The following is a 15,563-nucleotide window of genomic DNA, read 5'->3' on the forward strand; positions in this document are numbered from 1 at the left end:
TTGAATAGCCTAAGCACATTATACTGTTACTATACTTTGTACTGCTAGTTTTATCTGTAGTCATATATCTAATAGCTAAATGCAGAAGGTTGATCTATTCCCATATCTATAATGAGAGTACTCTATTTTAGGCACTAACCTCACACCGTCACCTCATTTTTACTCCCCGTCCTGATCCCCTGACTGCCTCCCCCACTTCCTGCTGACCCCCCACCTCCCCCTCCTGGTATGAAATGTAGCTGCTCAATGGTGTTCTGCCTCTTTGCCGCGAAAGCCATCCTCCTGGCGCTGTGGCCCCCTAGCGTTCCTGTTCCCATGACTACCCCTTGTTGCCCGGGGGCCTCCCCTGCCCAGCCCATGCCCCCGCTCATGTGCCCGGTCATGCCCGGGTTCCTCTCCTGCTCCCGCCCAGATGTGGGGTGAGAGTTCATCTTGATCATGTGGTGCCGGTCGAGGGAGGGCGTGGCGCACACGTTCTGCTGGGACTGGGCCTTCTGCTGGCGTGGCAGCGTGGGGACGTGCCCTCCTGGTGTGTGGGCATACGGATCCACCACCCCCATCCCGGTGCCTCCCATCCTCTCCTCCAAATGGTCTGGGGACATGAGTAGCCTATCCTGCCTCTCCTGTCTCTCCTGCCTGTCATCTCTCCTGTCATCTCTCCTGTCCTCTCTCCTGTCCTCTCTCCTGTCCTCCCTCCTGTCCTCTCTCCTGTCCTCTCTCCTGTCCTCTCTCCTGTCTTCTCTCCTGTCCTCTCTCCTGTCCTGGGGCTTCCTGGTTAGCGTCTGCGTGTTGGAGTTCTTATTGGAGGCAGCCATTGCTTTGTAGTACTGGTGCTGCTGGTTCTTGGACAGCCTGGACAGCGTCCCTGTGTTCCCGGGAACGTCACCCATGTTGAGCAGCTGGTCGGACGACTTGACTTTCCTCGCGGGCTTGGACAGAGTGTCATAGTTTGGGTTGTACTGTGGCTCTGGGGGATCCAGAGGGTAAGGATTGGGGGTGGGTGAGGCGGGCATGCCAGAAGGCGGTGGAGGGATCCAGGGACGGGCTGCATGCCTAGGAAGGGTTCCTCTCCCACTGAGGGTGTAGTCACCTCCCCAATGGAGGTGGTGCTGGGAAGACTGGAGGGCCGGCTGGGCTGTGTGAGGCCGGCGCTTGGTGGTGCAGTAACCGGAAGAGTACTCATCGAGACCTTTCTCTGGAAGCCAAAGGAAATTTCTCTGAATTGTTTATCACCACAGCAAACAGCATCAGCACATAATGACGCATCCTGCACTCTATGCCGCAGTGTCAAGAGTGTCACCGAATTTCAGTGCTAGTGGAACAGCTGCAGAGACAGAGCGAGGGGCAGACATTTCTCAAACATGCAGGTACTTACCGAGGCGTTTAAGAGAGGAGTATCTGTTGAGCTCCGGCTTGGTGGCGCTCTCATAGGAGGGCGGCAGCTGAGCCAGGTTGTGCAGGGAGTGGTGGAAGGAGGGCTGGGATTTGGTGTTGTTGTGTTTACTGGAGAGCAGGGTGCCTCCAGCCGCCAGCTGAGCATTGTTCATTCGAGGCGTGCGCTCTGCAGAGACACCGGGGAGAAAACAACCATGTGTTAAATGAGATTTGCTCCTCTGGATATAGCACGCTGCACAGAGAAGAGTGTGAATGTACCAACATCAACTGGAACAGACAGAATCAACTTACTTTCAGCACCAAGCCAAGAAATCAGCTATTAAAATCATTATCATTGTTGGAATAAATGAGTCTACTTTACCAAAGTGAATACAGTAAATGACGCATTGTGGCATGCACATGTAATTTACATGGGAGCTGTCATACCAATAGTTGCAGTGTGTTTGGGGCTGGTGCCGGATGAGTGGATGAAATTGTGCTGCAAATTGCCCACTGTAAGTCAAAAGAAATAAGAGGTATTCAGCTCAATATATTCACGAGACAGTTCCAAGTTCAGTGATTCTTTCACACACACACAAAAAAAAAGAGATGAAATCAGATTATTTTCCATGCACAGGGTTTCTAAACATCATTTAGTAAATCGTTCATATTTTTGAAATTCTAACTTCCACAATCTTTTATATTATTTCAATCTCAAATTGCAATCTTCATGATCTAAAAAAAAAAAAAAGAAAAAGACAAATGTACACAGATACAGAGAAATTACACAAAAATCCAAATTTTGTTGCACACCACCATTGAGTATTTTTTCCTCTCCCATAATGCCACATGGTTACAAAGACATCTTGGGGGTGGGAATCAGAAAAAAAAAAACCTGCTTTTACATGCAGACGTGACAAATACGATGTGCCTCGGCATACAGAGGATGCAGTTACAAAAGCTCTGATTGTGCCTCTGAGTCTGCTATTCACTAATGCAATAAAAGCCTGAGACGCTCACATCTGTTGTCCTTGCTGGGCAGGCCTGGGGCGTACAGATTTTTTGGAGCTCTCCCCAGTGTGCCCGTTCCATCGCCTACAGTCAGAGCCACGCTGTTGTTTCTCTCATCCTGCTGGACCGGGCTCGACTGGTGCCGCAGCATGTCCACCAGGGCTCTGATGATGCCACAAACACAAGCAAAAGGAAGAGCGAGAAAATAATGAGAGTGAACTATTGGCTATTGGCAGACTATCACATAGAATTCAAAGTGACAAACATGTCTGGCACCTTTAAGTCATTATGCTAAGCAGTCTTTGTTCTATGACTAGCAATTTTGTAATGATTATTTTTTATTTTTTAGATTAATGTTACTTAGAGTGTATCATTTTAAAGTTGATTGATTCCTATTCCATAGGAAACAGAGTTATTATTTGCAATGTTCATGTGAAGGATAAAGGCTAATGTGATTATAATGGAAATTATTTTAAAGATCTTTTTTTCATAATTCTACCTTGTTAAATTATACACAGTCTTTTTCAAATTCACCTGCCTATCAAATAGAATAAAGTTCAGCTGCAATATATTTTTCTTAAAGGTTATCTGCATTTTTTCATGGACCATAAACACTTTTTTATCTTTATCAAACACTGTAGTCCAAAAAAGAACATAAAACCTGCTAAAAGTGAGAAAAAAGACAATTAAAACACAATCTTCACTGCAAAGACTACCAGCCGTTTATGAGATGAAAAGCCCAGAGGAATCAAAACAGCCGTGAATTCCACAGAAGCCACTTGAAGAAGATCAAATATGTTTCAGAAGATGACTAATGACATTATTCCAAGGCCAGGATGATGAATCTGGGCCATTCATGGAGGCCTGAAAACCCAATTTGATTACAGCTTTCATACATGCGATAAAGTAACAAACCATGGGGTGAAGTGATGAATCGAGCATTGAGAAATGTGAAAGTGAAATCTTCACCTGGGCATGTTGAGGTCCCTTTGATTGGCCTCCTGCTGCACCTTATTGAAGGCCACCTTGATGCCCACAGCGACGGCCACCATGAATATGACCACACCTCCGATGACAAAGCCTGTGTTGTGGCTCTGCTGCTTCAGGGGGTCAAAGTCTGGGTCTGGGCCTAGTTCCTCAGAGATGATCATGGAGTCTGTCTGTGGCTTGGCCCAATCTGGTGAGTCGTAGTTTTTGCAGTTGTCCTGGTCCAGCTGCCGGCTTCGGTCTGGACAGCAGAAGCGGTAGTGGCAGGTTCCACAGCAGAAGACGAAGGTGTCTTTGGAGCAATTGAAAGCGCTGTCAAAGTGTCCCATGACGTCATAATAACCCCGACATACATCCATCCATATATCCATCATTCTGGGTCGAATGGGCGCCACCTGGGCCGCACCTAATGGAGGAGCGAGGGCCTCTGAGGATGTCACATTTTTGGGGAACATGACCTGGGGAAGGGGTCTTGGAGGCGTCTCTAGAACTCCCTCTGAGGTTTCTGGAAGTTTCTCAGTGGTTTTCTTTCGGCCTTGCAAAGCAGCAGGTCTGATGTTGGCCTGCATGGCGAGGAGCAGCAGAGAGGGGCTGGGGTCGGTCTGAGGCTGCTCGGTGAACGGCCTCCCTGAGTGGTCTACATGCTGAGTAGGGGGAGGGGACGGAGAGGTCTCCACAGCAGTGGCGAGGGGGGCCGTAAGGAGGGAGAGTAAGGAAACAGCGAAGACTCTGAGATTGGTGGTGGGCGTCATTTTTACATGACTAAGAGATCTATTTTCTGTTGTTGAGTCAATGCAGTTACAATAAGGGATCCGCTTTACAGTTTAACCCACTAAAATGCCATGTGAAATATTCAAGTAGCATGTACAACCTGCTGGAATCTGATGACGTAAAGTTTCATTCACCTATGTAGGATGATGAAATCTGAGGCTTGTTTCCTCAGAAGCTCAGTATCTTCACGGTGTAATATTAGAGAAGCAGAGGAACAGTGAAACAGAAAAGGACTAACACCGTCAGAATCTCTTGGCAGGTTTTCAATAATTGCTGATAATGGTGTTAAAATGATTTTAATTTACTGCTAGAGAGGAACTCTGAATGAGTAATGACTTCTTCTTCTGCCCTCCAAAAACACCTCTCAAGTCTAGAACACTGTGCATCTTTGCAAAAAGGACAAACTGAAAACAACAATCTTCATGCTTTTAGTCCTTATTGCCTTGTCCTAAATGTCCACCTGCACAAAAGAACAAATATCTGACTTAATGCAGGAGGAAATTATGTTTTTGTAACCACAAAGGCCAGTCAAAATTATGCTCTAACAGTGTTTTCATTAAAATATGGCAGCCCTGTACATTCCTGTGCTGATCATGGCACTTGAACAATAGTATATGGCCTGTGTTTTATCAAATGTAAACAGTTTTATCTAGTTGGTTCATTTCTGGACGACTCTTTTAGTCTGGCACTTTTTACAGTCAGAATTGGCACTTATTTAAACTGTAAGCAAATCCTTCCTGGAAAACTGTATGAAATCTTGAACTCTTTTTAAATATTTGGTGCTTGTTGGCATTGTAAACAATCAAATTAAATAAAGAGACAGTATCTCTAATGGAAACTGTGTGTTAATAATGCCATATTTCTCTGTAGCTTCATGTCAACTTGTTGTAAGCACTCATTACATCTATAGAAACACCACATACTTTATCTCTATGTTGTTCTGTTGGATTATTGTGCATCAGGACTCGGCTGGCACAGACTGTTACTGCAATTGGGAAGGGGGTGTTAATGAGGGAGGCTCGGCTGTAGTGCGAGGAGACAGAAACAGCGGAAAATCGGGAGTAAGCATAAACCAGTCTATTGCAAAATAAGAGGCAAATGTGATGGATTTTAAATGCTCTGTATTCAGCTTTTAGGCACAAAAAGTTGTCCCTGTCATTCAACTGTAGCTCTAATTAGACGTGAACTGAATGGCTTCTCCCTGTGACATGTCTCTCTAAGTAAAATTATTCCGGATTAGTCTCAGAGGTTCAAAGAATATCACTTTTGTTGAGAAATATGTAAATGTGTGAAGTTATTGTGTTGGAGGTGTTGGCAATAATAGACAGAAGCAGATCTGTCTCCCACAGAAATTATAATTACATGTAATTATCAAAAACGTCCCTATCTGTGGCAGAGAATGTAGGCACAGATCGGGGGGGAGAAAGAACGCTGAAATCACTGAGGGCTCCGCTTGTTTCAGTTACATGCTCCTCTGACCTTCTGAGGAGGGTTCAGCAGAGGAAAAAACGAGAGAGACAAAGCACTGAGTAATGTTCGAAAGAAGGAAGAATTTCTCCTCCGTTGAATCTAAATGTTCTGCTTGATTTCCACAATCGTCTCCAGAGTTTGCTCGTCGATAACCAAACCTGGAAAGACCACTGCAACACACATGAAAAACATGATTAGAAGCTAGTTCTGCAACATTTGTGTGTGCACATTTAAGGTACACATGTGCAGACATTTTTATTAATTGCATTATGTGATCAGATGTGTATTACTGTGAGGCAGATTGTGTGTTAGTGTGCCTGTTTGGTTGCAGGAGGAACACGAGAAAGGGAGCAAGCAGAGGGATAAATGCAGGGTAGGGATTTAAATGAGCAAAAAGAGATTGTGGCGAGCGGGGAAGAGCCAGAGGTATAGATGTGCAGAGACGACCGTGAGTGGGAGGGCGGCGTGTGTGGGTGGCACAGAATCAAGTACATTTCTCCCAGCACTTACCAATACAACATCACACAAACAGCACCACCAAAGAGAGCTGCAAATACAGTCAATGCCACACACAAGAAGAGTGCTAATCAAGACTATTAATCAGCTGCTGGTTGATTAGTTAAAGGAGGACACGCTGAGCCCCAAAAAAATCTTTGCATGTGTGTAAAATTTTGCATGTGAGAGACTATAGTATGCACTCTTTAAACCTCCTTTAGTCCTCTCCTTGCTCCCTCCTTCTCCTCTTTTCTCCCTCTTTCTGCCTTTCTCAGATACTGTGCGTGGGTTGAGGCAGCTAACTCTCTCAGAATAGCACTGCAGCTCTGTCTGTGTGTGAGTGAAAGAGGCAGTGAAAGAGAAGGGAGGCAGAATCAAATCTACACCCATTAGACCAACCAGATTTCAAAGTCACATCTGCTGAACATCTCTTGGTTGGAAAAAAAGATGACAGTGATGCCGTGCGCTTTCTTCCAACTTCCTTTTGCCAAATTTCGGCACTCATTCTGTTGAAGATTTTCTGGACAATTATGCAAACCACTTCATGATATATGTGCACTTACATGTCGATTTAACAACAAACAAGATTTTAAATTTTAAGCTTACAAGTAAATTAAAAATCTGGAGTTTCGGTCATCCTGCAGGCCAGTAGCTTTAAATCTGATGGTAAATCTTTCAGGCAAAGTGACTCAACATACAAAAGAAGCGCATGTTTTCTTGTAGAGATCTCTATACTGTGCTGTTGAGGCAATGCAGCAGAGAGAGGGGGGAGAGAGAGAGAGAGAGAGAGAGAGAGAGAGAGAGAGAGAGAGAGAGAGAGAGGGGGAGAGAGAGAGGGAGAGAGCGTGAAGCTGGGAACCAAAGGGTGAAGGGCACACATTCAGAGCTGTGAAGATGCGTCCCTGAGTTACGTGGCCACTGGAGGGAGAACAAACCGTTTCCACAGACTCGAGCAATCGTATCAAAGCAAATGAAGCAAGCGGCACCCTCACTTTTTTTCTTTTTCTTGCAGGAAGCCGAACAGCTGTGCAGACGGTCTGAGCGTGCAACAATTTCAACAGGTGTTTGTTGGAAATAAAACAAAATGGCTTCTTTTTTTCTTCCGAAATGCTGCTGCAAAACACGCACTGTGGTGGAAATCAATTAAGAGACATCCTTAATAAAAGTCGTGTCGATACAAAGATATGTAGGATAAAAAGAAAGCAGCGTTTGCTTTGCTGTATCAGTGGAATAAATGCTGCGCAATGACTTCGCAGCATCATTATCACTAAGACTCTTCAGACTTTTTCATTCATTAGGTTAATAAGTTGCAATGAACGAGCATGCAGGTTATGGACATGACTTGCATGTATCAGTAGGCTAAAAGTGCGTGGGTGTATCCGTGCCGGTGTGTGTGTGTGTGCGTGTGTGTATGTATGTGTGTGTGTGTGTGTGTGTGTGTGTGTGTGTGTGTGTGTGTGTGTGTGTGTGTAGTCCGGCTGGATGTGTTGGTTTGTGAATGTGTTAATACCAATATGTTCTTTATGTCCTAATGTGCTCCCAGTTGTCGATTAAGTGGTGAAAAACATGTCAGCGGCGCACACAGCCCCTGTGAAGATGTTTTTCTGTGGCGCAGCTTTCATCCAAATGTTTTGTTTAAGAGCCTCCGGCACAGCTGATGCGTCCAAAGACATGCCAAACTCAATTTCCACACAGACACAAACACAAATTGAAGGTATGAAACGGTTTTTTCCTGTAATTACGTGCCTGATGTTGCATTAATCAAAGGTGCATAATGTCGTGTCTTACCTGTGCGTTGCTCTGGGGTTTGATGCTGGCGAGGAGCGCTGGGAGAGCTTGCGCACTGGATCTCTCTCAGATGGTAGCCTGTTACTGTAACACAGGATGATCAGGACAGCGTGAACTGTTGCCGGATCTGCCACTTGTTTTTGAATGTTTTTTTTTTTCTTCTTCTTCTTCTTCTTCTTCTTCTTCAATAAACTGAAGATCTCAATCGCTCTTCTTGATTTGTCTCCATCTGGCTTCTGTTAATCCATTATTGCGACAGAGAGAAAAGAACAAATACGCGAGCAGCAGACCGAGGAAGTCAGTGTCCATAACAAGATGTTCTGTTATATTCTGAAACATGTGACAATTAAAGAATTCACTACAAAGGAAAATTCTTGTAGAGCAGAAGTTACAGAGGGACTATCCTGGAAAAAAGCAGAAAATCAAAATGCGTAAAGCGTCACCAAAAGATAGAAAAAAATCTCCCTAATTGAACTTTCCTCCTAGAACTGACAGAAGCTGGCTGCCTTCATAATTTCCAAGCGAGATATAGGTTACACCGCCTAACTGCGACTGGCCTGACGGAGGTCCGCCGGTGGGGGAGCGCTGTGATTGGTCGCTCAGTCTGGTGCTGATGAGACTCTCCGCTCGCGCTGCTGTTGATGATGCTGCTGGTCATTAAGCCCATTCAACTGGTGGCGTTCATGTTTTTTCCCCTCCAATTCACTCCCCTCTTTAATTGAATGACCCTGGAGGCTTCCAATTCACTGACTCCGGCGAAAAAAGATATCGGTCAGGGATCTGTCTGCACTGTTCTTACACAAAGTATCAGGCAGGGATGAAACAAACATCTATAAAAACATGTGGAAGATAATGTACGGAATAAAAGCAGACAGCAAATTCAGAAGAGAAAAAACCTTCAGGATGCAAAATGTGTGTGTATGTGGTTTTTTTTCCCTTTGTATGTGTGTGAAGGAGAGAGAAAAAGAGAGACATGGTTGCCACAGCAACTGTGTCATTATGTTGGTGGCAATTATGAAAGCAATGAAAACGGGGAAGGGGAGAGGATTGGCGCAAAAGCTTTAACAGTGGAGCGTGAACGAAACTGTCAATTAGACCCGGACCTGCACTGCCAATTCAAAGATTTGTCCAAGTCTAAGTTGAGCAGCAGGGACAGATTCAAGATCTGCAAAAGAAATACATTAAGTAGAGTGAAGGAGACACAGTGTGAGGTTTGTGAGAGATGGAGTTGGCTCCTGTTTGTCTCCATACAGTAACAGCCTCCTCACGAGCTTCAGATCAGCAGCGCATGAATGAAACCAGATTTGGGTTTTTTAGGAAGACCGTTAACTAGGATTGCAATGCATGAATTGAAATTACACATAAAGCCCACATAACCAAAATAAACACCATTATCTTGTCTTTGACACAGGAAAACAAGCATGTCTTCCCCTGAACACCTTCCCCAGACTGCAACAGACCAGAGATGTATTTTCAAAAATGACTTTAGGATGACAGCAAAGATAAAGGAGGTTCAGGGTAGGTTGGGAAGGAGGTAAGCACTTTCAAATGTGGTTTGGGGAAGGTGTAAAGGGTTTTGTGGAGCCCCAGGTGTCCAAGAAAGGCCTGATTATTACCTGCATGGCAGGCTGCTATTTCTACACAGGTGGGTGGGCTGCTGCATGTCTGCAGCAAAGGCTAGTGGAGCCCTTCATTAGACGATCCAATGACGCTCTACCGGGTGCACTTTCACTCACTGGTTTGCTGGGGTGGATGCAATTACTGATTCCCCCTCATAATGGTTATTCCATCACTGCAGAACAGGAGAGCACTATAAACAAAATGAAGGGATATTATACGTAACTAAACAGTAAAAGCTTCTTTCTCTGCGGCTATACTGATGCACACACACACATCTATTATTGCACAACACTTAACTTTATACCCAGATTAACAATTATGCATATGAAATGCCACTCAAAAAAAGAGCAAATATGAGTCATTTTTCATTTCACTTCTGGTATTTCAAAGTTTTATTAATTTAAATAATTTAAAATGGACACAAAATATCCAGCCAACAGTCTGCACAGTGACAGGAGTTCCAGAGGCACATTTTCCATCCAAATTAACACAAAGCTTCAGTGTGTTTCCTTGGGAAATGTAAGCCCAGCATGCATTTACAAAAGGGAGAAAACCTGCCCAAGAAACCGGCCAGTGCGACAAGTGGGGAGACAAATTCTATCAAACGTGGAGGTTTTCTTGCTGATGGCTCTTAAGATACCCACATGGCTTGTCGAGAGTTGGGTATGTGAGAGCACTAAACTGCTTTGTAGGGAATCAGGGATACATGTTATGCTTTCTACAAATAATAGCTTTTTATAAAGTGGTCTGGCAACCTACCCTGTTCCCTTAAAGCCACTGATCTAGGTCTTCACACAAAACCACAAGACAGCTGAATATGAACATGTCGATTATAAACAACATTTGAAAATACTGGACAGTGAATCTATTTTAGAAAAATAAAAATCAAACTTAAAGAGGGGTTGTGACTCCATAAAGAACGTAGCAGACCTGTTATAATCCACTGTTTCATACCTATGTCTCACCTGGATTACAATCTGAAAAAACTACATTTTAAAAAGGAGGGAATTGTTATGTGTAACAATATATCTCTCCCAGAAGTGAAACTGCTGCCTTCTTACATTAAACAACTATCATTATTTCCTTCAAGTACCATCCTGGTTTAGACTTACAAGCAAGCCTGGCTGAGCAGTACACAGTACCATCACAGCAGTATTTACCAAGAATGACTTTTAAAAGAGGTGATACCAAGTCTTAGAAGATAAAAGTCAGGTCACATTAACAGGCAGATATAAGAGGCAATGCTTTTGAACAGTAAAATCAGATTCCTGTGCTGTTCATTTACATAGACCCGAGAGAAAAATGCAGCTAATGGCATGATTCAGCTGTGAGAGAGAGTTGTGGTTTTTCTGTTAAAATCTAACAAATATATTTCATTGTATCTTGGAAATAACTGACACACCTCTAATGCCAACAGGACAAAATTCAGATATGAGTACAAAGTGGACAGTCAGGGTAGGTGGTAGAAATAGTCAGAAAAAGGGAACGATAACATTATCGGCACACTTCAATATTTATATTTACACAATCTCTCATTCACACACTTACACACACACACTGAGAATTTCAATGAGGTATTAAAGTCGCCTCAATGCACGCTTTTTATCTGCTTTCTTTTTCCCTGCTACATTATTAGTGTTACTACTACTGTTACTATTACTGCTGGTGGTGCTGGCTCCGTTAGCTCCGTTACCCAGAGCCGCAGGCACAGCTGCTGCGCTGGGTCCTGCTCTCTTTGTGGGGTCGCCTGCATGCTTTTTCGGCTGTGGGCCGTCATTAGGGTCCTGAGGTGCTCCAGAGGTCCCGCCGGGCCCGCCCATGGCATGGATCTCTGTGAGCAGACGAGCTCGGGACTCATATTCTGCATAGTCCTCTAACAGCAAACGCCCGGCCTCTTCGTTCAGAGCCGACTCAGGATTTGGATGTATGAGAAGACACTTGATTGTCTGAGGGGAAAATACAGGAGATGGAAATATTAAAAAAGGTATGGTAATGGGGACAACACATCCAAAAAAAAAACTAAAACTGATGATTCCCCTTACAAGTAAGACATGTCGGAGTCCGAGTTCTGCCTTCCAGTCCCTCTTCAACACGTTGACACAGATCTCTCCCTTGTGGCCCACATTGGGGTGAAAAATCTTGGTCAGGAAATACCCCTTAGGTGGAACTGCAGGGAAGTCCTTCCCAAGGACCAGACGCATTCGGAAAACGCCGCCAGCAAACGGAGTTCCCTCTGTCAAAGCATAAAGAATTCATCACATGAACAGTACGTCCTGACCGAGCCAAAATCACTCCAGAACAAGAAAGAGGGTCACAGAGAGCCGACTGAGTTTACAAAAAGAAACTCAGATCTTTCTTTCCAGTTACTTTAATTTTACATGTGAAGTTATATTCTGCAACTTCCCCTTAAATGTAATAACAGGGGAGAGCAATGTGTCCAGTAGATTGTATACAAATACTAGCACCTGGAGCAAGTGAATTAAAGTGATGCACAGAGGATCTTGTGTGGAGGAGTTAAGAAAAGTGGACAAGTGTCTGGTTCTTCAAGGCCTACTTATTAATAACAAGGTCTTCACCAATGATCTTATTGAAGCGAGATAGCATAAGCTGTGTGGTTGAAGTGGCTTTTACAGCACAAAGGACTGGTAAGGACTTGTTTGCAATAATAATGAATGTATGAATGACGTTTAAAATGGTGGCAGATCCTCTTGTTGTGGTTTGAATGATCTAAACATAGTGGTGGGGACAGCCGCTCAAACTGAGTCATTGTAAGGTAAACAGGTAAAAGGTGTTATTAGCCTTGGGTGATGATAGAAGGTTGTTCATAACAGTAAGAACTCTCTTCAGTGCCAAACAGTTTTTAAGATCATTTACTGAACATGTTGTGATTGGCTTGTTGACATACTGTAAGCTTACATGACACACACACACATATTTTCCAAAAGTGTAATTAAAAGAATGAAAAAAACATACTTTTATTCAACCAGAGCAGTAAGGTAGCTTTACACTTTGCTTACTGTATGTAATCTTTGTAGTTTCTTGTTATGCTCAATATAAATATGATATGACTCAGAGTTGTTGTCCTTACCGGGTCCTTCAATGGCTGTGTGCAGTTCAGTTATGTCTTCATCACTGGGATAAATCTTGATTCCTTCAGGGGGGTCTGCCGCTAAAGCTGAAACCTCTTTGTAGACCAGGCGTAGAACATGAGGAGGCAAATTCTCCACATTGGAGTTCTGGTGAGAACACAACTGTAAGTGTCATTATTTAGTTTAGCCAACTTGGGTTTTGCATTAGTAAAAACACAAACGGAATGAGTGAAAATCTGAATGTAGGGGCTTCACTGAGGGGAATTTGTGACTGACTGTAGGAGAGACAGCTGAGCATGATGGTAAACTAAAACATTTACTTTTCTACTTGTGTTTTATAAATTAAGTACAAATAAGTCTAGCAGTGCTGGGATTCTTACATGTATTATTGTTTTATTCTAACTTATAGGTAATTGGGTCTGCACCTCCCTTATGGCAATGACTACACATAAATGCAACAACAAGTTTGTGAGTATAATCTATTGGTAGGTAGTGGTATTGAATTTACTAGTACAATAATGGGAAATAGTTTCAAAAATAGATATATTGGTCTAATACAGGAAGGATAGGCTGTTGATCTACTAAGTTAACACTGTTAAAGAATGACAGTTACTAATATATACTATATATATATACTATACTATATATACTGCACTGGTAAGTTATTGTACTGGTTGGGCTGATACTAGTAACTAAATTAGAAACTTTAATAAGCCCTTGTCCTTAAAAAATGCATCTCTTTATCACCATGTATTTTTTACTTTACCTATCATTACGCCTATTTTAAAATCTTAACATTGGCTGCCTGTTGCTTTTCATATTGATTTGTAAATTATTTTACTAGTTTTTAAAGCGCTGCATGGCCTACATATCAGAGCTGCTTTTAGTGTACAAACCAGGAAGGTCTCTCAGATCATCCAGCTCCTCTCTTTTAGCTGTTCCTCAGAGCAGAACAAAAACATTTGGTGGCGCTGCTTTCAGCCACTACTCTCCTAAACTATGGAACAGCCTGCCGGAGGATCTGATAGAGATGTTGAGACTTTTATGTAGGGTTTAACAGTTGTATTACTTACCTTTTACTGTAATATTGATCTAAATGTTGATTTATGATTTCATTAATTTTATCTGTTATCTTACTCTATTTTTATTTATTAATTCATTTATGTATTTATTTTATTTATCTACTCAGTTGTATTGATATTTTTAGCCTTAGTTTTATTTTCAACTCTTATCCCTACCCTTTTAAAATCTATTTATTTTAACTATTTGTATCCTTAATTTTGATGCTATAACTTATTTTAATTACACATATTTTATTGTTGGTGTGCATTAGTCTCTATTTTATTTCATGTCTGGGTTTTTTTTAGGGGGGGGGGTTACACAAAATTATAATACAGCAACAGAACTCTGACTGGACAAAGTCTAACACACACTGTTACACAAACTAAAAGAGAAAAACAAACAAATAAACATGTGATAACCTACAACAGGGCCAGACTTGGAAGCAAGGGGTGGAGCATACATATTGTTGGGTGTATAGATAAAGAGATAGAAAATTGAAGGAGAAGGAAAAAAAAGTATACAATCATGTTCACTCAAAAATAGATGGGGTTAAAAACTCAAGTATCAATAGGAGTCAATCAACTGGACTGTATTCATGGTGATTGACAACTTCAATCTTTAGAATAGCCATCAAGGACTTTTATCTATCACATTTTCAATTTTAATTATAAATAATATTTTCCCCTAATATGTCTTGCCATTGTTTTATTTCTGCTTCTTCCTTTTTTCAATCGCTTTTGGGTTGCATTTGAAGTGTATGAAATGTGCTTTAAATAAAGCTTGATTGATTGATTAAAATGTACCATTGTAGGATTGAGACACAAAAAACACCGATGCAACTTTAGTGATGTCTTAGCAGCACATTTAAAATTTAAAAGGATCAACCATCACTACAGATTCAACTGGTATAAGTTGGATCTATAATCTACACCGACTGACATCTTCTTTTTGTACTTTATTCAAGGAAGGTGATGTTTAAGTGTGATATTTACACGGGAAGTCTTCTTAAAATCAGTTTACCTAAAATGAATTGAAGCTGTGTTAGCTACAAACGTCTTTAGCATCAAAAGTTTACAAACTGAAACCAAAAAAAGTTTTAACTCTCCCTGTTTAATGAGAAAGTATAATTCCCCAGAACGACCCCCATTTAATTTTGATGCTTTAACAGAAACCATCTTTAACTTCAACACTGATGTTACGTTCACCTCTCGTAGCGTTAGCACCACTAGCTTAGCCTAGGTCTGAGAACGTAAATAATAAAGCTGCTCATTCTAAAAGGGTGTGATGAAGCAGTATGTTGGTAAAATGTAGTCACGGCTTTGTACAGATGAAGATGACGCTTCTAAATTACTGTCAGCGAGTACAGCAAGTAGCTATAACCGAATTTAAAGCTCGACGGCTCGCTGCGGCTACATATTGAATCAAGCTAGCAGATGCTGCTTTTAGCCATTAGCAATATGCTCGGCTGAGACTTACCATCTTCAAATGGAGTTCTGCTAAGGAGGAGGGTGTTTGGATGGTGTCAGATATGAGAAGATTTTTCCGTTCTTTTTGGAAAACTATCTCTAATGAAAACTTATCCGGGTCTCACTGGCGACTCTTCTTTTCTTCTTTTCGTTGACACAGGAACAAAAATACGATCCTCTGTTTAACCTACTGGCATCACCAATGGGCATCTTAGTGGCGCGACACGTCACAGATGAGGAGCCAATCGCGGCGCAGTGTTTGAGCGACATTGTCAGCGGAGAGCCAATCAGCAGCGCGGAGTGGAAAACATTTCTGATTCTTTGTTCCCATTGGTCCGTTTGAAAAACTCACATCCCCCATGAGCCATCTGAAACGGTAAATCATAAATCAAATACATTTTACAAGGCGAAATAAAGTGAAAGGTTTACT

At 42.3% G+C, this 15,563-nt stretch overlaps 2 protein-coding genes across 2 annotated transcripts; both read right to left on the minus strand.

The window, feature by feature from the left end:
* Window positions 1–140: 140 nt before the first annotated feature.
* LOC117822913 (protein shisa-7) lies at window positions 141–4,124 on the minus strand. The gene is made up of 6 exons (XM_034697867.1): window positions 3,355–4,124; window positions 2,395–2,549; window positions 1,822–1,887; window positions 1,376–1,561; window positions 739–1,195; window positions 141–648 (listed from the first exon to the last, which is right to left on the minus strand). Exons 1-6 carry the CDS (start codon window positions 4,122–4,124, stop codon window positions 141–143), a joined length of 2,142 nt encoding a protein of 713 aa, XP_034553758.1.
* A 5,766-nt stretch (window positions 4,125–9,890) lies between these two features.
* ube2s (ubiquitin-conjugating enzyme E2S) lies at window positions 9,891–15,356 on the minus strand. The gene is made up of 4 exons (XM_034697872.1): window positions 15,144–15,356; window positions 12,605–12,752; window positions 11,559–11,749; window positions 9,891–11,462 (listed from the first exon to the last, which is right to left on the minus strand). Exons 1-4 carry the CDS (start codon window positions 15,144–15,146, stop codon window positions 11,094–11,096), a joined length of 711 nt encoding a protein of 236 aa, XP_034553763.1. The 5' UTR covers window positions 15,147–15,356; the 3' UTR covers window positions 9,891–11,093.
* Window positions 15,357–15,563: the final 207 nt, after the last annotated feature.

This window comes from Notolabrus celidotus, chromosome 12, assembly GCF_009762535.1.
Source record: "Notolabrus celidotus isolate fNotCel1 chromosome 12, fNotCel1.pri, whole genome shotgun sequence".
Lineage (NCBI taxonomy): Eukaryota > Metazoa > Chordata > Actinopteri > Labriformes > Labridae > Notolabrus > Notolabrus celidotus.